Source organism: Drosophila melanogaster, chromosome X (genome assembly GCF_000001215.4).
Source record: "Drosophila melanogaster chromosome X".
NCBI lineage: Eukaryota > Metazoa > Arthropoda > Insecta > Diptera > Drosophilidae > Drosophila > Drosophila melanogaster.
The window spans coordinates 18,363,745-18,386,205 of NC_004354.4; the positions used below are offsets into that span (position 1 = coordinate 18,363,745).

General features: G+C 46.6%; 4 protein-coding genes and 1 long non-coding RNA gene across 16 annotated transcripts; 2 read left to right on the forward strand and 3 right to left on the reverse strand.

Annotated features, from left to right (window-relative positions):
* Positions 1–2,612: 2,612 nt before the first annotated feature.
* On the forward strand, positions 2,613–14,120 carry CrebB (Cyclic-AMP response element binding protein B). 10 transcript variants are annotated; one of them, NM_001103546.3, is made up of 6 exons: positions 2,613–2,813; positions 3,260–3,435; positions 8,287–8,688; positions 9,290–9,457; positions 9,543–9,711; positions 12,099–13,073. In NM_001103546.3, exons 3-6 carry the CDS (start codon positions 8,389–8,391, stop codon positions 12,305–12,307), a joined length of 846 nt encoding a protein of 281 aa, NP_001097016.2. In that variant the 5' UTR covers positions 2,613–2,813; positions 3,260–3,435; positions 8,287–8,388; the 3' UTR covers positions 12,308–13,073. The 10 variants fall into 10 exon arrangements, with proteins under 10 accessions (NP_001097016.2, NP_001097017.1, NP_001259678.1 ...); NM_001103547.4 differs by lacking the exon at positions 2,613–2,813 and adding an exon at positions 11,505–11,642 and having other exon boundaries at positions 2,817–3,435; positions 12,099–14,120; NM_001272749.2 differs by lacking the exon at positions 2,613–2,813 and adding an exon at positions 2,817–2,975.
* Positions 6,067–6,374, reverse strand: lncRNA:CR43686 (long non-coding RNA:CR43686). Its single transcript, NR_073663.1, has one exon. It is a non-coding gene; the product is annotated as a long non-coding RNA:CR43686 (long non-coding RNA).
* On the reverse strand, positions 13,777–16,110 carry por (porcupine). 3 transcript variants are annotated; one of them, NM_001272751.1, is made up of 2 exons: positions 14,383–16,110; positions 13,777–14,305 (listed from the first exon to the last, which is right to left on the reverse strand). In NM_001272751.1, exon 1 carries the CDS (start codon positions 16,007–16,009, stop codon positions 14,432–14,434), a length of 1,578 nt encoding a protein of 525 aa, NP_001259680.1. In that variant the 5' UTR covers positions 16,010–16,110; the 3' UTR covers positions 13,777–14,305; positions 14,383–14,431. The 3 variants fall into 3 exon arrangements, with proteins under 3 accessions (NP_001259680.1, NP_476890.1, NP_001259679.1); NM_057542.3 differs by having other exon boundaries at positions 13,777–16,107; NM_001272750.1 differs by having other exon boundaries at positions 14,260–16,107.
* Positions 16,111–16,337: 227 nt separating this feature from the next.
* CG6179 (uncharacterized protein) lies at positions 16,338–17,735 on the forward strand. The gene is made up of 3 exons (NM_133060.3): positions 16,338–17,186; positions 17,247–17,355; positions 17,418–17,735. Exons 1-3 carry the CDS (start codon positions 16,444–16,446, stop codon positions 17,487–17,489), a joined length of 924 nt encoding a protein of 307 aa, NP_573288.1. The 5' UTR covers positions 16,338–16,443; the 3' UTR covers positions 17,490–17,735.
* A 69-nt stretch (positions 17,736–17,804) lies between these two features.
* betaCOP (Coat Protein (coatomer) beta) lies at positions 17,805–21,498 on the reverse strand. Its single transcript, NM_078676.4, has 6 exons — positions 19,719–21,498; positions 18,859–19,514; positions 18,638–18,799; positions 18,296–18,569; positions 18,120–18,225; positions 17,805–18,029 (listed from the first exon to the last, which is right to left on the reverse strand). Exons 1-6 carry the CDS (start codon positions 21,347–21,349, stop codon positions 17,964–17,966), a joined length of 2,895 nt encoding a protein of 964 aa, NP_523400.1. The 5' UTR covers positions 21,350–21,498; the 3' UTR covers positions 17,805–17,963.
* Between the last annotated feature and the right edge of the window lie 963 nt (positions 21,499–22,461).

The window sequence follows — 22,461 nt, forward strand, 5'->3', positions numbered from 1 at the left end:
AGTATGTAACAAAAGTCATCTCTTGAGCAATTTTACTTTAAATTTGCAGACAGCTTTTGAGACTTAGAATCTCAAATGCATACATATATTGTTATTAAATTCAATGTATCATTATATTAAATAATAATTAACAATTTATACTTGATCATTTTTTATTTAAACTTTTCTATGCTCCACGTCCGTTTGGGATTTATTAAAAAACCTTTCTAGGTCAAAGCGAATGCTAGCTTGGGCGCCAAAAGCCGGTTTTAAAGCCCTTAAATACCCAAATGAAGGTGATTTTCCCAGTATTTAAAAAGGGCTATTTTCCGGCATACATTTTTTTTCTCTGTTCGGTGGCGAAACAATGGCAGGAGGGGGAGAGAGCGAGACAGAATGCGGGAGGCGGACAAAGACAGAGCGATCGTCTTCAGGGCTGTCAATCAACGCGGACATGGCGACCCACGCATAAACCGCTTTGTCTGAGCTTTCCCCCGGGAAATGGTAATGGAAATGGCATTGGAATGTGAAAGGTACAGAAATGGGTGCGGTGAGGAGGAGGTGGATGGGGGGGGGGGGCAGGGGCGGTGAAAAGAAGGCGGCGGAGGCTTGGCCCGTAAATACACCTTCAGCTTCTTGACGTTGTTGTGTCTGGTGACGTTTCGATTTTCCGCTTTTCTTTGTTTTTGTTTTTTGTTTTTTTCCTAGCGGTACATACGGCGACTTGCGTGCCACATGCCCCGCCCGCGCCACCTGATTTGCTTGCTTTCCGCCCGTTGCCTGCGTCATTGATGCCCACGCTCTTAACCCCACGGCGGTGACGCTATTTTTGGGACCCCGCATCCCCCCCAGAAATGGAAACAAAACTAATTTGTGAATTTGTCACTGTAAGCACGAAAAAAAAAATCGAGAGCTATTATACACTTTCCTGGCTGCTAAAATAATTACGCAAAATATTCCGTGCTTATGTATGTTTTTAGTTGTCTAACTTGACTTAATTCAATTTTGATGATGAAACATGAACCGCAAATGGCGTAGCGCACAATGCAATTTACTCAACAAGAGTGTGCAATTATTGTACAATTTTGATGCATTTAACTTGATTAATTTTATAATGTAATTATAGGTTAACTTTCCGTTGGCTATAATCAGCTTAACGAAACTGTAAAGCGACTCTTTCACATTATTTCGATTTCAAATGTCCCGCTGAGCCGTCGAGGGTTAAAGTTGTTGGCCAATATCACGCAAAAGGAGTAAAGGTGTTCTTTTTTTTTATTTATTTTTTTTTTTTTTTTTGCTTTGCGGTTCGGTTGGCGGTTTGCTTAACGCTTCCATTCCCATTAAATAAATGCCACAAGCAGATCACAGTTTCAAATCATATTAAATGCTGTGCGGCGACGGGTGAGCGATGCTTTTGAGTGGATTTCGCCTGTCACTGGCAGGCAACGTGGCGTATACTCGATATGGCCTGGTCCCACGTAACGCATACGCCATGTGAGCCACACGCGACAACGAAAACTTTCGCCCCGTCAAGCCTGCACAAGGGGGCGGGGCACTTGGGGATGGGTTATACATATGTATGTACACAGATACCGGGTGATAGAAATTGGGCCGAGGGGGGGGGGGTTGGTTGGATGGGGTTAGCGAAAAAGGTAAACATTACGCATTCGCAACGTTGGCAAAGTGAAATGTTATCCCCGTTTGCCCCGAAGCGATGGCCCAAAAAAGCGGGTTAGGAATTTGGGGGGCGAAGGTAAAATCATTCCAAGGCGTGACTTGACCCCAACAACCAAGGATAAAATCTGGGATTCTGGAATAGGCTTAAGTTTTGCACGCGCCCATGCACACAAGTGGTGGAAAATAACAGCAGTGATAGGGTTTCTTCTCAATTATAATCGAAACTCTTCAAAATAAATTGGTTTGATGTTGGTCGGCAGTAAATCATTTCGATTTACATATTTTACCATGTATCTTACGTTGTATATTATGCTTAAATGTGTTAGTAGTTAGGCAGCTTACACAATATATAATTATAATCCATCTCATGAAACATCAGTGATGAAAAAACAGAGAAAAAAATATTCAAATTTAAGTAGCAAGCTGTTAAGTTAAAATGATCAAATGTGAAAATATTTATTTATATGGGATCTGTCATGCGACATATGCATCGCATATAAATACATATGCAATTATAAGACATTTAATGTATTGATTTGCACATGAAGCTGAAAAAGGCAATTATACTGTTACAACGGAGAATTCTGGGCAGCGACTGAATGATAAAGATGGCGATAACAGATAGCACAATCATCTACTGTCATTCCTCCCTACTTGCCATTCTTACGCTCTCTCAGCAAAAGAATCGTCATGGAAACCGGCACCAAAAAGTATGCAGCACTCGCTGCGCCTGCGAGCGACAGAGAGGGCGAGAGGCGCCACTGCGTGTGCGCAAGCGAGTCGGCAAGCAAGCTCTGCTACGCCATAACTCTGCGCTAAGGCGATAAAGTCAGCAGCTATCTCGCTCTCGCTTAAGCTATTTAAAAATATTTATGCATGCACTGGTTGTGTGCGTGCGTGTAGGGTGAAGGTGAGTAAAAACAACGACGTCGACTTTGACGTGGCGCAGTGCTCTCTTTGTTGTTGCTGCACAAGAAGCTATTCCAACGGAGTAACAGCAATTACGAAACAATTGTGTGGGTGTGTGAGAGGGAGAGGGCGAGGGCGAGCGGTGAGGCAAAGCATGGCAAGAAGAGGGGAGCGAATAGGGTGAGGAGAGGAGAGGCGAGGCGAAGCTCCAAATCATATGCTCGCTCAGCTGGGGCAGCTCTGCCGGCGTCGCCGTTGGTTAGTCAGTCATCATCAGTGCTTTTTAGAGCTACGTAGAGAACAGACGGCCTTCCCAAACACACACACCACACACACAAGCGCGCACACACACGCACAGAGGCGGCAAAATAGAAAAGGGAAAAACAAAGGCGGCAACAAGAACAACAAAGGTGACGATTCAAAAGCGGCGAATTTTGAGCGCCAAAACCCGAAAGATATACCGCAAAGAGCACATAGGTTTTTTTTTCAGTGCTTCAGTGTTTATAATTATAGCTTTTCTGTACAATTTTGAGAGTGTGTGTGTGTGAGCGTGTAATCAAATACAAATCAGTAAAATAACAAAAATCTTGACGTAATCGCTGAAATGCAAAGCAAACGACACGAAAACGAGCAACAATAACAAAAAGCCATTTGAATTCCTTCTGTGACGGTTTTCGGTTTTTAATTTTTGCAGCTTACGGTCAACGAAAAGAGACGGAGCGCAAACACACTCGCGAGTGGTGTTGTAGTTATTGTACTCACTCTTTTTTTTTGTCGTGTAGTGCCTATGTTTGCCGTTATGCAAAGATTTCATTGTTATTAGTCAGCAAACGTCAACAGGCAGCAACAACAAAGCAACAACCAAAACGGGTAAGCGATAAACACAAACACAGTCAGTCCTGGCTAGCACGAATTGTCCACTCATCATTCCATTACCATATACATAGCTCCATCGTTTATGCATTCGTTTTCCAGACAATTTTATGGTCGCCATAACAATCTGTATGCTATGTTTTTATTAACGTTTCATGGAAAATCATTCTACAAAATCATGTGCACTAAATAAAATTTTATTGTAAGTTAAATGCTTTCGTCTGATATCTTTTAGTTGCGAATTGTACTAGTTATGGAAGTACCACTGTATGCTGAGGGAATGCGAAAGAGCTAGCTAGTGAGAGCGAGAGAACGTGAGCATGGGGGTGGGAGTGGGAGTTCACAAACACTTTCGAGTGCTGATCCTCAGTGGGTGAGAGGGGGAAGGAAAGGGAGAGAGCATGTTTGGAGTGAATGCGGATAACAGCGAGGAGTAATGCAAAATGGACAAAAAATAAGTGGTAAAGGGAGAGAGCGGCGCGAATTATGCTTATCAATGAAATGTTGATGAGAAGCAAAGGGCTGATAAAACAAAACGGCAAAAAAAATAAAACCCACCAAAAAAATTGGAAATAATAAAGCTATATTCATAGAAAAATAATCCAATTGTTAAAATAGCAAATTGTATTAGAGTAAAACATTTGAATATCCTGTTCTGAGATCTGAATTTTGACTTCTTGTTTCAACTGAATTTTAGTTCATGACATATAAATGCTTCTTATTAATATCCAAAAATTTTTTTGTGCAGCCCTATTACCCTGACACTGCTATAATAATCGCTCAGTTATCGAGGCAATCGTAAATTACCGCTGACTAATATGGGGGAATCACTCGGAAAAAGGAGAGTGAAAAATGCGGATAGCGGCGTGTTGCCGAACGGCCCTTTCCACGAATTCCTCCTAATCTCGCACACGTAGAGAGCTCAACTGGTTGGGACCGTCGTGCATAATTATCCGGCAACTACGCCGACATGATAACACAAGCTCCCATTCCAGCTGATAGCGCGCACTGGAAGAAAAACTCGCTAGGTTTTGTTGAATGAATGAAAATCCAATTAAGGGGTTACAGTTATCAGATTAGTCGCATTGTATGGTTTTGTTTATAAATTCCAAATAAGAGCTAGTTACTCCGATTGCTCACGGTGTACCTGGTAGTACGGGAGCTGGTTAGGTGGGGCTCTATCAAAATTGTAGAGTTCCATGATAATCCAGGCGTAATGCCAACCATTCTCCCCCTGTCTCTTTCGCACACGCAGACAACACCTGTCGCCCATGGCGCTGTCTCGCTCTTCTCGCCCGCTTTCTTCTACTCGCTTCTTCTTGTTCTTGGCTTGTTCATGACAAGCAATAACTGTTGTGGCTCTTTTCTTCACCTTTTTTTCGTATTGCACATTCATTTAAGTTTTAATTAATTCAGCCAAGCAAACAGCGTTAGAAAGAAAGAGGTGCCTCAGGGCGAAGTGGGGGGTGTTTGGGGGGTTCTTAAAGGCGGCAGAGATTCACCAACACGTTCGCAGAAGGCAAAGCCAGCACAAACACAAATACAGACTCAGATTCACGTTCACATTCACATTCAGATTCAGATTCAAACACCAGCGCAGTGGAAACGAGTAAAAATAAATAATGCTGACGTCAATTTTGCGTACGCCAATACACAGTGCAAAAACAGGGGGGAGGGGGTGAATGGGGCGGCGATCGGGGTGCGGCCAGAGCAAATCGAATGCCAAAAGCAAAATGCAAAATGCAAACTGATTGGAATTGATTGAAATGCAACAGCAACAACGCTGAGCTTTCTGCTAATGTCGAAAAGCAACAACTATTTGTAATGAAACAACACCGCAGCTTAAGCACCCTCATCCTTTGAAGGATAATAGTTTCGACAATCATTATCTCGTTACACTCGTGCACTTTTGGCTTGCAAGCAAACGCGTTACAGCCAACCTGTCGTATGAGCGATATTTATATGTTTATAGCTTCGCAAATGAAGGTGTTTTTATTGGTTTCTCAGTATATCGAAATTCTATTCTAACTTTTTATTGGGGAATTTTTTAAGTTTTTTTTAACCGTTTCTTGTTTAGATTTCTGATTTTATCTCAAGAGCAAGAAAAAGCGGTTTGCCAAATATTAATATTTAAGCAACTATTCACGCAAGATAAAGTTAATAGAAACGACATTCTTTATTACCTTAACTATAGTTAGGCAAATTGCCCTTTTTTTGCTTATTATTATTTTAAAATTAATAACTTGAAAAACTATTTTTATTGATGAAGCAATAATAACTTAAAATTAACAGCTTTGGTTATGGTGTTTATAGTTTGAATTAATATATGAAATTTTAAAGTTGGGTTTAAATTATTGTGATACATTTTGAATTGAATTGAATTGAATTGAATTGACCGTAGTACAAGCAAAACTTCAAATGGAAATCGATCTTAATTTCTTTCTGTGTAGGCGGTGTGTATTTTGGTATGCAAGTCCGTTTTAACAGCCAAAACACAAGCCGCATATTTCAGCCAATTTATGGTCGGGCTCTCAACGGCTATTGTGCTGACCGCAGGTGTACTCAGTACATATGTATGTACATATGTACATATGTATGTATATATGTATATAAGTGTATTAGAAGTGTAATATGGGAACCGCATTTGCAATTCCTTTCTGCGGCCACCGGGCAAACTTCATTAGCCAGTGATGTCAGCTGGCGCGCGGAGGTAATGCGGATTTGGACAGTGAGTCAGTCCACGAGGTCGGTGGTTCAGACAGTCCGGCATTTGGGGTCCACAAGGGGGAGGGGTGAGGTGGGTGCTGGGTGATGGGTGGTGGGTGGCGAAGGGGCTTGGAGGCGTTTGAGGGTTCGTGCGACGTCGTAATTAATGGCAATTATTATGTCACTCAAAGGGAAGTCGATTGAAAAAGCAGCCTAAATAATGCAAATGGAATTGGAAATTATAATTCACAGAGGGAAAGTAAACGGGGGCACAGTCATTGCACTAATTAACTATTTATTGAGAGCCCGTTGCAGGCTTCAAATAATCTCGAGTCTGTTTTTAAGGCTTTAAGGTTTTTACGCCTCAAACTTTCCGGCTAGTTTTCTCGCGATGACGTCATGGCCAGCTCATGTAGCCAATAGTTATTCGGCTGTAAAGTAATTAGCCGCGAACATCATTTAGGCTAATTGTTTTTTGCACTTATGTGAGCAGGCTGTTTTTAGTGGTAGCGAAATAAAAAAAAGAGCAACAATTTTTTTCTGTGACCAAAGTTTCTAGTTTTTAGGCGCGCTAAAATCTGCGGTTCTATAAACTATTATGAAAAAGTAATTATTTTGCGATTGCTAATTGTTAGTTTTTAGTGCTACTGAACACCTCTTTTTGTTGAATTAATAGAATAACAATACAATTAGTGATTCATTAAACGGCCAACAATGGACTTGGAATTAATTTCGGTTACAAATGGAAAATAGAGATATGAAGTTGAAATAATTTACATACTTGTAGATGAATAAATAAAACCGAGGAAAATTGATTTACAACCTTCATCTAAGTATTAAAAACTTAAAAAAAAAACCATAACAAAATGAAGTTTTAAAAGTTCCCGCAGTTATAGCCAAGCTCCGCACCACGAGCTTAGCCAAGGTTTCAACCGGTGTGGTAGTGTGGAGCCTTATTGTTGCTGTAGCTTGTTGCTCATTCCGCAGCCAGGGTCACACTTTATCGAGCAGTTTTCTGTGAAACAGCCGATGTGTGACATCGATATCAAGCAAAACATCGAAACACATCGCCCCAAAACATCGCTGTTGGATGCATCGATGTTATTTTACATCACTAGGCGAGCGAGCCAGCAATAAGCGAACGATTTTTGCGCAAAAACGGTCTTTATCAATAAATCGCTGCGCACGATCGCATTGCCGTGGAAAACGCGTACATTGTCGTTCGAAAGCCGCCAAGCCAGCGTCTTTGCCGCCAAAAGAAACGCGTTTCGGTGCTGCAAATAGAAAAAAGAACGTAAGCAACGATAACAACAGGCAGTGAGAGCGAGCGAGAACGGGAGAGAGAGAGAGCGAGAGAGTGTTGTGTGTGTGCGTGCTGCCAACTTGTCGCACCAATTCGCTGCTGTGCTTAAGTGTGCGTGTGTGTTCTGTGGGGTTCTCCCAAAAAGAGCAAACAAATACGAAACCTTTGCGCGATGCCATTCGAAACGTATCTGAAGTTTTAGGGTTCGAACTTCGATTCGCTTACTCTGCTGCTTTATACATAAATATTTATTTGGTTGGACACCGCGACTTTTCAACAAGTTGCCAGCGCAGCGTGCAACGCGCGTACACACACACACACGCGCCCAGGAAGGAGTGAGAGAGAGAGAGAGTGAGCAACGGCAACAACAACAAAAGCCTCTCAGCAGCAACGTTTTTAGTGATGTCATCAGAAAGTAAGTTGATTTTTTCGCTGTGTGCTGTGTGTTTTTCTGTTTTTTTTGTTGCCTCTTGGCACACACACAAACGCACACGCACACAAGCGCGCGCAACGTTGTCATGACGTCATTCAACCGAAATACTCACGACTCGGTGTTGTTGTTATTGTTGCTGTTGTTGTTGTTTTCCTTTGGGGGAACTTGAGTTCCATCAGTCAGCAATCGGCACCACAGCCACAATATAATCATCGTCATCACAACGCACACTCGTCATCGGCCCAAAACAAAAACGAGCCCATGCCAATCCCGCCCAGAAACAGAAATTGAAACTTAAACTGAAACGGATTCCGATCTGAATCGGTATCACAAACTGGATGACAAATTGATAAACCGTAAAACTGACAGCGTAATCCAAAAGCAATCCAATCCAATCCAATTGTAGAAACGTCTTCAAGCTGGCCAAATTGAAGCGGAAACGGTAGCCAAACTGAAGCACTTGTCGGAGAGCGTCTCGGTGCTGCTGAAGATCGCCAGGATCGGCAACATGGACAACAGCATCGTCGAGGAGAACGGCAACTCGTCGGCGGCATCGGGCTCCAATGACGTGGTCGATGTCGTTGCCCAACAGGCGGCGGCAGCGGTGGGCGGCGGCGGTGGAGGAGGAGGAGGCGGCGGCGGTGGTAACCCCCAGCAGCAGCAACAGAACCCACAAAGTACAACGGCCGGCGGTCCAACGGGTGCGACGAACAACGCCCAGGGAGGCGGAGTGTCCTCCGTGCTGACCACCACCGCCAACTGCAACATACAATACCCCATCCAGACGCTGGCGCAGCACGGACTGCAGGTGAGCATTTGGGGACCGGGTGCTTGGTGTCAACTGTCGAGTGTCAGGTGTTACGGATCCCAGCCAGAAGTGGCTACCAAGGATGTTAGTGCAGAAGCACTTCAAAGCCTCCTTTGGTATGGGAACTGAGTGTAGATAGGGATAGTTATTACCGGAAATAAGGCAGCTTAGTGTTCTTTAACTAATAGCAAACAAACAAGTACAATACTGTTTATTATAAAGTTTTATAAAGTTTACTGCATAGATTATGCATCCATCATTTTTCAATCATTTCAATACGTTTCTTATTCTACATCCCTAAAATCGATTTCGTTTACCAATGTATATATTAAATGGGGTATGACTATATGGACTACATAATACATATAATAAATCTTTATAGTTAAGCTTCACAAAAATTGATATAGACCATATAGCTGTTATTAGGATGTCGACTACACTTACACATTCACAGGACTTTTAATTTTATTCATTAGAATATCGAGAATTTGCGGTGTTTGTTAGTTACACTACAGCCTACAAAACTTACTATGTCAGTCCCGTTGAGGCCAATAACCCTGACCGCGAGCGTTTCTAATGTAGTGACCTTCTATATCCGCAGGTGCAGTCCGTGATACAGGCCAATCCCTCGGGAGTCATACAGACAGCAGCTGGAACCCAGCAGCAGCAACAGGCGCTGGCCGCCGCCACAGCGATGCAGAAGGTGGTCTACGTGGCCAAGCCGCCGAACTCGACGGTCATCCACACGACGCCTGGCAATGCAGTGCAAGTGCGTAACAAAGTGCGTAGAACGGGGAGCACGGAGCACCCGCCGAACCGAACTCTACTAATGAACTCGATCACCTCGCACACAGATCCCTCCAACCTTTCCGTGTAAGATCAAGCCCGAACCGAACACGCAGCACCCGGAGGACAGCGACGAGAGTCTGTCGGACGACGATTCCCAGCACCACCGCAGCGAGCTGACGCGACGGCCGTCGTACAATAAGATCTTCACCGAGATCAGCGGTCCGGACATGAGCGGTAAATCCGGGGGACGATCTCTCCACCAGTCACACACCCACTCGAACACATCTCTGTCGCTCTTTAAACCACCACATCGCCTAACAATCCAATGCATCGTCGAGCTGATCGCCACTCATCGTTCATTTCACGATGCACTTGCGCCTGGCAATCTTTCGACCATTCCCAGCAACTCTCATAACGCTGGGGAATCGGTCAGTCCATCAGACACCATTCCATTCTCAGTGTTTGTAACCCCATGATCGATCACCTTTCCCGTTCATCTTGTACAGTAGCTGTTGGCTAAGTAACACTGTTAACACTCGTTGTAGTGCGCTTTAGCAAATGATCCATATCGAAATGATTAGACGAGAGGAATGTACTGTAAAATTATACTCTTGCCACAAAAAGTGCATTTACAATTTTATCAGAAAAGTCTAAGGTCCAAGTTGCTCACTGGATCCTTATGAAATCTATATTGTAAATATACAAAAGGAAAACATTTGCAACATTCATTACGTTGCTATTGTTTATAAAGCAATATATGGTTCTCCTAGTGCAATAAGATTCTCTAGCCAAAACCTTGCCCAGCTAAAAAGTAACGAAAATGTGGACAGAATAAAAAAAAAGCATTAAATATACATTTCCGAAGCTTTCCATTTGAAACTATTATTTTCAACCAGAACAGAATAGAGGGTTGTTTATTTTCTTACATAGTTTCTTAAAAATATAATGAAACAGAGGAAAGAGGTAGAAACTAATGGAACCCAGTTAGCTAACATTGTGTTTTTGTTTGGATCTCAACTGTATTTGTACATACAACACATAGATTGTGAAGGACTGCCAGCCTTGTCCTTTGTACATCATTAGGAATGCCATTTAGGGCAGCCGTACAAGCGGGAACCCCGCCCCTTTCCACCACCCCCATTATCATTTAGTTGATGTTGTTGTTGGTGTTGCTTTAACGAAGTGAAAATAATGAAAGAAAAACAAAAGGCCGGAAAACTTGGCCCGAGAAGGAGCAGAAAAAGAGGACGCGTTGTAGAGATTCCACGATTTTCCAATTCTCCCCTGTAAATAAACCTCTCACTCGCACACACACACACTCGCGCACAACTTCACCAACTCACACACACACTCACACATATGTACATAGACAGGGAGGGAAGACAGCAAGAATAATGATTAATATTTACAATAATTTAAGCATTTGAACTATTGCTGCTGTCTTCTTGCCCACAATTCTCTATCTCTCTCTCTATCGCCCTCCCCTCTCTCTCTCTTTCGCCGCCTCTCTGTCGTTGTTGTTGCTGTAATCGCTGTTGTTGTTGTTGTTGCCGTTGTTACACACACAACCCATTATGCCAAATATTAAATAGTAATGAAGAAGTACAAGCAAACGTCTCACCTAACAGTACTTTAACCGTTAATCAAAAGCTTTTCTCCACTCTCTTTGACTAACCAATCTACCTATCTCGCTCGCTCGCTCGCCGTTCTCGCTCGCACACACCACTCAAGTTCATAAACCAACCAACAAAAAAAAACCAATCCGAATTTTCAAAAGCTTCCAATTGAAAACTGAAAAATGGAAAATATGTTTTCTTATAATTTTTTTATTGTTGTTTTTTTTTCATTGTTTTCTTTTCGAACGCCTTCCTCCACCCAACCCACAAAAATAAAAAAACGATATATAAAATTCGATAATGTTCTGAACAACAACTGCAACAACAACAACAACAAACGACAATCAAAACCCCAAACCGAACTCGAATCGGAATCGAACTCGAATCAAATCGAATCGAACCCCATCCCAGGCGCATCGCTTCCCATGTCCGACGGCGTGCTCAATTCCCAGCTGGCGGGGACCGGAGCGGGGGGCAATGCGGCGAACAGCTCCCTGATGCAATTGGATCCCACGTACTACCTGTCCAATCGGATGTCCTACAACACCAGTAATAGCCTCGCTCCAAAACTAGCCTTTAGTTGCGACTTGGCAGGACCACTCGTAAATCGAACTGGAATCGAGGGTCTATCAAATTGAAGTTATCGAGTTATCGAGCTGAATGTAGGCGATGAATCAGCGTCCATGGAACTGCTTCATCGCCTAACTGCAGCATATGGACTCAAATGATTGTAATTGATAACTTTGATAATGCTCCATTCCATGCTGGCATTATTTTCGTTTTTATTCAAATTGTTTAGTTGAACATGGATGGTGTGTTCAATCATTTTTGCATGCAATTTGTGTTGACATCGAAGTGAAACCAAATCCAAACCATCAATGACTATGAAATCCAGTTCAGTTCGAGTTACAGAGAGTTCCGCTTTGGGAGATGTGCACACACACATCGCTTACAGCCAGCTGAATGACTGATTATCCAATCCTTGAAAACTTTTTCCTTTTGCAGACAACAGCGGGATAGCGGAGGATCAGACCCGTAAGCGCGAGATCCGGCTGCAGAAGAACAGGGAGGCGGCGCGTGAGTGCCGGCGCAAGAAGAAGGAGTACATCAAGTGCCTGGAGAATCGAGTGGCGGTGCTAGAGAACCAAAACAAAGCGCTCATCGAGGAGCTGAAGTCGCTCAAGGAGCTCTACTGTCAGACCAAGAACGATTGAATGTGGGCGGGGCTCTGGCGCCGCCTGCGCCTCCGCCTCCAGTTACGGCTACGGTTACGGCTACGGCAACGGTTACGGTTACGGTTACGGCGATCACTGCGCTTCGCTCCGCTCTGTTCTATTCCGTTCTGTTCTGGACAACAATGGTGGATCGATCCTTGCCGCTGGCCGGTCGCATATCATGATTTCTATACGCATGGGATGCTGCATGTGGTAGCGTGTACATTAACTGTGGGGATCGTGTTGTTGTTGTTGTTGGGATGCAGACGGGCCGAACCGGACCAAACCTAATCGAACCGAACCGGATGGAAGGGACAGAGGGTCTATCTGCCGGACACACAATGTAATTATGTTTGTAATTTAAAGATGTAATATTATGTTTACGATTTAGTTTATGCCCTAGTTTACTCGCTAACTTAACGATACTGCAGTTTACCTACGAACATGTGTTTCCGTAACCTAAGACCTTTCACCACACCCCCCCGCATGCACACCTTACCTTACCTTACCTTACCTATTGTAATTAAATTTTTTGTTTTACCTAATTCGTAATCGATGCAGCAGAACGTGCGTGTCTAGCGAAAGTGTTTTTTCTTAGCGAATTGTTGTTGTGTGCCCATATGTCAGGATATAGTCAACCAGCAGGTTGCCCAATCCACCAGAGTCCTTTCTAGATGGGTTTTCTGGGCCTACCAAATTAAAATTGTTCAAAAGTCGCTAGTTTCACTTGATTTACATATGCGTGTGCGTGTAGTATGTATATATGCGTGTGTGCCGGCCAATGTGTATCTGTAGAATTAGTCTTAAATCGAATGGATGAATTGATTGTCTGGGATTTGGGCATGGAGTTAAATATTCAAACACTTTGTTACGTAATTTTAAACGAACCCTCTCCGCTCCCAAAGAACCTGGTTAAGCAGACAATTCTGCACGCTACCGTGAATCCAGTTCGGAATCGAAAGGGAACGATCTTGGCCGGAACACACGCGTGGCTACAGATTTATATATCTATATCTATATATCTATTTATATATATATATATATATATATATAGATGGCAAACACTCTCGTTATCTCTTGTGATCGACTCAGTTGTTGTTATGAAATGGTAGAAAAGAGACGAAGGGACGGACAAATACGATAAATTAATGATGAATTCGGGTACAGAGATCGAACTTTTTTATCTAGCATAGCGCAACGGAAACAATGTCGAAATGAAGCACCGGAAACGGAAATGAAACCATAAGAAAACCCTGTATTGTATATCGCTCTATTTTTGATGTCCGAATCCAAATTTCCGAGAAAAAAAAATGGAAAGCAGAGTAAACAAAAAGAAATCTAAAAAAAACCGAAACACAAGCAAAAACAAAAACGAAGGGCGAAGTTTGGAGGAGATCAGCTTTTTTTGGCCAAGTCAGAGAAGGGGGAACGCTGAAAAAAGGGCAAATGAAACCAACAAAAGTTGCATTCAACAAAGTAAATAAAAATATTTTTATTGTCATTGCATATTTCTTAAGCTAGTACTTTTAATAACTAAATCGTAAGCGCGGAAAAACAAAGTAAATGAAAACACAAACGATAGGCCACAGCCCAATACAAAAAAGGATTCATAATAAATCGCGTGCCGAAACTAAAAGGATGGCAAATACAAACGCAGGCGAAAAATCTGTAGAAATTACAATATTGTTATAAATATTTGTCTCAATGAGAAAACAAACAAACGAAAACAACCAACCAACAAACAAACAAAAGCAAAACAAAACCAACAACAAAGAAAAATATACATTAAAAAATCAATAAAAAATATTTGAACAAATTCGTATGCATTTTCATCAGGATGGATGGGGTGGCTTTGGGGCAGTTGGAAATTCGTTTGTTCCAGTTTCCCCCAGGAGTGCTATCCATTCAGCTGGAAGTTGAGAGGAACCCAAATTGAAGCGCGTCACAGCGTCCGTTTCACAGAATGCTTTAATATTAAGTACTCACACAGCACACAGACTACAAGATACGAATAGATAGATACAAGATACAAAAAGTACAAGCGCATATACGCTTGGGATTACAAATATAAATACGTGTAGATCAGTCATAGTGAGTATTGGCGACGGCAAGATCCTGCGGAGTCTACGAGATGAACAGGTAAAGGACGAAGGTGCCCAAACCGATGTAGTGGCTGAGATAGCCAGCCTGCTGCCAGTGCCACAGGAAGGAGTCGCCATCCTCGCCGACTTCCAGGTCATCGCCCAGCAGCACGACGCCCAGATAGGCCAGGTGGAAGATGGCCAGCGCCGTGAATGCCAGATTAGTGAGCCTCGCCAGCCAGTAGGACAGGGAGTTCAATCGCCGTTTGCTCGGGCAGTGGCTATACCGACATCGTTCCTTGCCCGGACACAGATTGGCAGTGATGCAGGCATTCAGGAGGCTGGCGAGCTGCCGCCTGAGCAGCGATTCACCCTCGGCTAGGAACGCCAGCGAGATGAGCACCAGATAGATGCGCAGATCCATGCCGTGCAGCAGGCTGGACACCAGATAGGTGGAGAGCACGACCACCAGGATGCGTCCCCTCGAGGTGGACGCGGTGGGCTTGCAGGGCGCGTAGATGTACCGTTTGAGCCACTCGTGCATGGGAATGTTCCAGCTCCGGACCAATGAGCTGATCGAGCGCGGCCACTCGATGCGCCAGGGCTGCGAGATCAACGGACCCAGCATGTCCGACTCCTTGGTGGCACCGTCCAGTCGCTGATCGGAGGCTACCAGCAGCGCCTGCGCCATCATGCCCACAAAGTAGTGGCTGCTGCGCACACTCAGTGCGTCCCAGTACATGACCAGGAAGTGCGAGCTATCCCCGAAGAAGTCACTCAGCGCCGGAGCCACGCAATTGGACACGGTCACGGCCAGCACGCAGATCACCACGTTGGGCAAGAGGCGACGCAGGCTGACCAGCCAGCTATTCCGTGGCACCAGACAGTCCATGTAGCAGCCGAAGCTCACCCAGGGCCCCAAGGCGCAGGTGGCCGGACTGTAGATGTAGCCCAGGTAGGCAAACGGACCCGGAATCCTCGCCTGCAGCTGCCCACTGGCGGTCAGGTCGAAGCCCAGCGAGATAAGCTTCATATTGACCACCATCTGGATGCCGCGCAGCTGTGGCCAGTCACTGCGCCGCCGCCAAATGAGCAGTTCGTACAGGAACTGGCTGCCCACGGTTAGAACGGCCAGAACTTGAGCTCCTCTTCGTCCCAGTCGCAATAGCTGGAGCAGCAGGTAGCCCACGGCGGCCAGCAGGAGAAGTAGGAGCAGTCGGTAGCCCACCGTGATCTGCAGTATAATCAAGCCGCAGGCGAAGTGGAACAAATGCAGCGGTGCCAGGCTGGTGAGGCGTCTGCGCTGCGAGTAGAGGAGGCACAGCAGGCGGCACAGGAGGCAGAGGAGCAGCATGGGCGCCACATACTGCATGACCTGCAGCACAGATGGCTGCACGCAGCTCTGCAGGCTCTCGAGTAGGCGCCCGGCCAGCTCCAGGACACCGTGTCCATCTACCACCAGCTCCTCCTCCACATCGTCCCCGCCGAAATAATAGTCCTCCTCGCCGTTTGGCTGCCCAAATCTGTGGTCCAAGCTGCCGGCTGTCACCACGTCGTCATCCTCCTCCTCCTCGTCCAGATCAATGTAGTCCGATTCCTCCTCGAAGTACTGGTAGTCCATCGCCGGCCGCCCAAAGCCAATACAATCCGGGGGAATCAAGGAAAAACCCGGAAATCCGAGGACTTGGAATTATTTGCAAAGAATATACCGCGCAATATACCGAAAATACCACATCGGTGGCTTCGAACTCATAGCTAGTTTATAGCTAAGCTGAAAATACCAGTAGCTTAAACAGTTTTAAAAATCAAAATAAAAAAAAATGTATTAAACTTGTAAAACTGTTTGTTTTGTACACCAAGTGATGAAAAGGTTTTGTATCAGCTTATAGCTCGTTGTTTTTATCGGCTATTGAGTTGGCAGATTTCAGCGGATTTCCATTGCGTCTCAGCTTATTTAGTGATCAAGATACGGTCACACCGTATCTAGCAGTAAATAAACTATTTTAAGCAGTTTATTCAAATTTTTCGCTGCCAAATCCAGGAAACTCTATTGAAATGACTCGCCACGCACGTAACTGCACGGCCGGAGCCGTGTACACCTACAACGAGAAGAAGCGTGACGCGGCGGAGTCCGGCTACGGCACGAATGCCCAGCGCCTGGGCAAGGATTCGGTGAAATCCTTCGACTGCTGCTCCTTGACGCTGCAACCATGTCGCAGGCCAGTGATCACCAAGGATGGCTATCTATTCGACAAGGAGGCCATCCTGCAGTACATCGTGACCAAGAAGAACGAGTACAGCCGCCGACTGAAGGAGTACGAGCGTCTGCGGCGCGCGGAGGAGGATAAACTGAGCCAGGAGGCCAACAGCAAGCAGCAGGCGCGCATGGAGCGCTTTGTTAATGCCGAGAAGCCAGCGATGACACCCGCCCACTCCTCGGCCGCTGCCAGCGAGAAGCCGTCGACCTCTTCCGCCGCTGCTGCCGCTTCATCTGAATCCTCGTCCGCATCCTCGATATCCAACATGACCAACGGGCACGAGAAGAAGCTGCCCAGCTTCTGGCTGCCCTCCGAGTGCCCCAATGCCGGGTTAGCCAAGGCCCAGAAGCCCGACGCCACCATCTACTGCCCGGTGTCGCAGAAACCGCTGCGAGTCAAGGATCTGATTGATGTGAAGTTCACGCTGCTCAAGGACGGCGACACGAAGCGCTCGCTGATTGCCAAGGAGGCGCGCTACATGTGCCCCATTACCCACGACGTGCTCAGCAACGCGGTGCCCTGCGCTGTGCTGCGTCCCACGTGAGTGCTCGCTGGGATTTCGCGTTGAAAACCCTTTTAATAGTAACCTCTTCACTACAGTGGCGATGTGGTGACCATGGAGTGCGTGGAACGGCTGATCAGAAAGGACATGATCCATCCGCTCACGGATCGCAAGCTCAAGGAGAAGGACATCATTCCCCTGCAGCGAGTAAGTACATCGCGAACTGTGCAACTATTCTGCATTGCTAAGGTTTCTCGACTATTTCACAGGGCGGCACTGGCTACGCAACGACGAACGACCACCTCCAGGCCAAGGAAAAACGGCCCATGCTCCAGGCCTAAGACGAATTTATATAGCCGCCAGCTACTTGGGAGCACTTCAATAGAAATGTAATCGTTTTAGCACTAGCTAGTTTAAACAATCAATTATTTCTCCAGATTTTAAAACAATTGTGTATCATAACTTATACAAAACTTGGGTATTTTATCTGTTCCAATTCTACCTTTTCGTTTATTGCAAGACGAAGTGCATACATACTTATTGTTAAATAGGAAAAAACAAAATAAATACACTGATACTCGTACCACACAACCAATTAACCAGTAGTCCGAATTTCTATGGAAACAGCCCCGTCAAATGAAACCACTGCCAATCTTGGGGTTAAGGTATAATATTATATTCTTTATGTATAATTGTAACGTGTAATGTAAATTGAAGAAGCTGCAGCTGGCGGAATGCGGGCAGGTGGCCGAGTACGTCGTCTAGATACGTCGCTCCTGCTGGTGGCTGGTCGTCCACGTCCAGTTCCACGTCCACTAGGCCGCCTGCACCGACTGCTTCTGCGAGGAGCTGATCTTGTCGCCCAGACTCAAGGCCATGCCCTGTGTGAAAGGCGCGAAATACGGAATACGGATTAGAAAGTTGCGCATGACCATGTGCAGATGTGCGGCTGGTTTGTGCTCGACTCTCACCTGACTCTTGGCGCGAATGCGTATGTGTCCCGTCACCTTCGAATCGGGATCATCGACGGGCTTCTCGATACTCAGATTGGCCAAGGCATTCTCTCCGAAAATGGACCTGCAAAGTGAGCGGATGAGTTGTGATGAGAATATGATGGCTACTCCATAGTGGACAGCTGGACACTCACTTGGCGTACATGTTGGCGGCCATGAAGCCGCACTGGCCGGACAGCGCCTTCTCCGGCGTGAGGCACTTCATGTTGGTGCTCTTCAGCAGGTGCTTGAGATATTCGTGCAGGTCGGTGAAGCTGGTGTTGACGGTGACCTTGTTCTCCCACTCGAAGTCCTGCCACATTTGACGGAACTCGGTGTCCGTGCAGCTGGCCGGAATTATGTAGTCCATGATGTCGATGTGAATGGTATTGAGGACCACCACATTCGTGTTCAGGGCGGTTTCGTAAACTGTTGGTTAAGCGCCATAAGTGAGCGTGAGTGCACTTTAACAGCGAATTCCGCAATTAGCAACTCACCAATATTGCCGAAGATGATGCCGTTCTCTGTGGAGGAGACCTTTACGTTGGCCTTGATATTGCAGAAGTCGTGCGGAGCCAGGACCACTGGATGCGGGCGCTCCACCAGCTTAAGATCGCCCAATGTGGCCAACTCCAGTGTGCAGTTCTGTAGCGTGTCGTCTGAAAGTGATTTCATGGATTGAAAGCGATGCCCTTTCGCCTAAAGATGCACTACTCACTGGTCTGGTTGACGATCAGCACGTCCAGGACAATATCGTACTGATTGACATTGACGTAGGCCTCCGCATAGACGGGATCCGAGAAGCCAGTCAGTTGGGTGACCTTGTTGAGCTTGCTGTTCGGCGAGGCCACGTCGCTCAGCTGGGCGTTCTTGCTGCCGGCCAACGCCTGGTTCAGACTGGATTCGAACACATTCTCGCCCAGCTGATTGTCACGTCCGTTCGAGAGCTGTGCAAAGAGCACCGGATCGTCCGGCTGCACCTTGGCGGTGGCCTTCTGCTTCTCCTTCAACATGCGCTGGTCCTCGTCGTGCTGCGCATCCAGCATCTTGCCCAGAGCCTCGCGGCAGTACAGTGTGAAGACGGAGATAGCCTCCGGCGTGCGTTCGCTCAGCGTGCGCAGGCAGACGAAGATGCGATCGGTGTCATCGTTGGTTATGGGCTTGCTAGGGAAACCGGACTTGCCCAGGTGCAGTATCGAGCTCATGATCAGCATTACCTGCGTGGTCAGACGATTCTGGGCACGCGCCTCCGTCTCCAGCTCTGCGTAGCGCAGTGCCAGCTTGGTCAACGTGGCGGATAGAGCGGCGCCGATGAAGAAGTCGCCGTCCATCAAGTACTGACGCAATGGCGGACGTTTCTCCGCCTTGGCCACCCTGCAGAAAGCATTAACCAGCGTTAGAATCAGAACTGCAAACAACTATTTTGTAGGTGCTACGTATTAAGATGACTCATTGCCGAACAATAGATAATGGGCATGTCTAGCTAGAGGCATACTTATCAGTGCAAGCTGATGCAATGCCACAAGCCTCGAATGCCTCATTGGTGGCATGATATACGTACACGTAGCCATTACTTACGGGGCCAGACTGTAGGCACTCTGGGTGGCATAGGTTCCATCGGAGGTGACCTTGTTGCTGGCGTTTCCGGAGCCAGAGCCCTCTGCGGCGGATCCAGCTGCATTGCCGCCTGCGGATCCCTGCTGCTGCTTCTGCTCCTCGGTCTGGTCGCCGGCCAAGCGACGCTGCTCCGCCTCCACCATGGGCACTTCGCCCAGCGTCTGCTGAATGACGGCAATCACCTCCAGGATTTGCGAGCCCTCCACGTATTCACCCAAAATCCAAACGGCGGCGCGATGAATTTTGGAGGACTTAATCTGCGGGAAGGCCTCAATTAAATGCTCAATGATGAGGGCGCGCAGGGCGGGGAACTTTTGGATGGCTTCGCGTATGAAGATAAGCACATCGGCGGCGGCAAGTTCGTTGGTATCCGAGAGGAATTCAACCAGTACGGGTATAACATTGGCGGCCACATCGGGAAACTTGATGGAGCAGGTGTGCAGGGTGCGGACGAGCAGCTGCCTGTACTTGCCAGTGTCCTCGTGCTCCACATTGTGCGTCTTGGCCACCTCCTTCTTGAGGACCAGCACCATTTCGCCAATATTACGCGAATAGACCAAGTCCAGGGCCAGCGCGAGTGTTTTCCTGCGCACCTCGATGTCTGGTGCGGCCAGGACGCGCAGAACGTCCATCACCAGATCCTGCATCACCTTCTCCATGCCCTCGTGCTCCTTCATGGCCACCAGGCGATCGAGCACGATTAGCTTGACGTTGTTGTCGCTCTCCTTGACCACCAGTTCGATGTAGCAACTGGCCGCCGCCTTGATGGCCGTGGGCGCCAGCGAGAGCGTAATCAATGTGCCAGCGGACTCGTAACGCACCGCATTCGAGCTGGAGTTCAGCAGGTTGTAGATGCAGCGTATGAACCGCGAACGCTCGGCGGGATTGGCATGGCACACCTTATAGATCAGCTCCACGATGACCAGCTGCAGTATATCGCCGAAAGTGTGCACCTGATCGATGCAACTGGCCAGATAGTTGAGCGCTCGCTCCTGGTCCGCATGCAGTAGCATAAGGAAGGCGTTGCGCTTGCAGCTCATGTCCTGCTGCGTGTCCAGGAAGCTGGCAATCAGCTCCGGCCCATCGGGCACCAGCCAATCGAAGTTCTTGTAGATGGTAAAGATGGCCAGCACGGCATTTCGTCGCACATACGAGTGCCGGTGATCCAGGCACGCCCGTATGGCCGGCATCAGTGGCTCCAGCAGCTCCGGCTCCTTCAGCTTGCAGAGGAAGCGCAGTGTCGAGCCGCGCAGAAACTCATTGGGATGCTGCAAATCCTTCCTGTACGCATCGCACACCAGTATCATCTCCTGCAGCAGCTTCCCATCCGCCGATGTCTTCGGCACAATTTCCCAGAAGATGAGCAGCAGCTTCTTGATCGTGTGGTTCTGCACCGGCAGGACGAAGCGTATGATGGTCATGATCAGGCCCGGATACCGCTCCCCATTCAGCAGCAACTTGATTACCCGCTTCAGCGTCTCGATCTTCACGTTCGTGTCGCCCTTTTCGAGATCGCGCTTCAGTTGCATCTCGTTGGTCACCTCCAGGTCCGGCGAGTTGATTATCGTGTAGCACGGCACTTGCGACGTCATCGTGGCTGCCTATTCCGTTCGCCTGTTTATCCCGATAATGCCAATTGACCAACTTATTTCCTAATTTCCAAATTCAGTTTTTTTTTGGTCTTTCCGACGTGTCACAATGCTAACAGGGTGTGACCGTGCGCGGCGCCGTGCGGAAATGCCACGCGAGTGCTGCCAGGGCTGCGCAGTGCTCTAGCGGGGACGCACACCGCCGGCCAGCAACCGCTTCGGCTAACAGCGGGCTGTTGAGCGCACTTGGCGCGCTTTTCAAACGTTTTGTTATTTGATTGTTATTTATCATTCTTATCATTTTTTAGTTCAACAAGTTTAACATTAGAATGTACAAAAAGCAGATGCACTTAAGCTCCACAAATGTATAGCTGGAAATTTACTTGCATTGCAGTGCTTGCATCTACAGAGCGAGTGCTGTTAAGTTACAGTGTCTTTTTCGCGCCATAACTGCAGTTTGAAATGCTATGTAACTATGTAAATGCATGCCAAAAATGTAAAAAATGAAAAGTGTTATAAACAAATTATTCTACATTAAGTTAAAGCTAATGAATTTTTCATTTCATATATAACACATTTAACAAAATATTATTTTGTTATATACTTTTATTTAAAATAGTAAGTATCACTGTTTCAAAAATGCCATTCGATTTGCAATTTGTACTTAAAATAAGTGAGTAGCAGTGCTTCATTTTTATCGCATACAATTTCCCTGATGAATGCCTTTTCCGTGCGGTTAAATAATGCAACGAAGCTTTTGCGCTGACAAACACACTTTGTGCTGGGCGTAGCTCCATTACCTCCCTTCTATTACCTGGCTGCAGATAGCCTCCGTGCCAGAGGACTGCTGATAAGAGGCCACCTCGGACTACTCGGAAAAATCCCCAACCCATTGCGATCCGGGTAAATTCCCGACCGCTCCGGGGCTCTTGACCTTGCCCAGTGCGAAGTGTGTGTGTTTGCATCTGCGGCACTGCCAAGCAATCTAATTCGGTTTCTGGTTTCGATTCCACTAGAAAGATCCCCGCCCACGCCCACGTCCCAAGTCCCACGGCATTTGCCATTGTGATCTCGTTTTGCACTTCATCATTCAATTGCCGCCCCCGCGACTCATT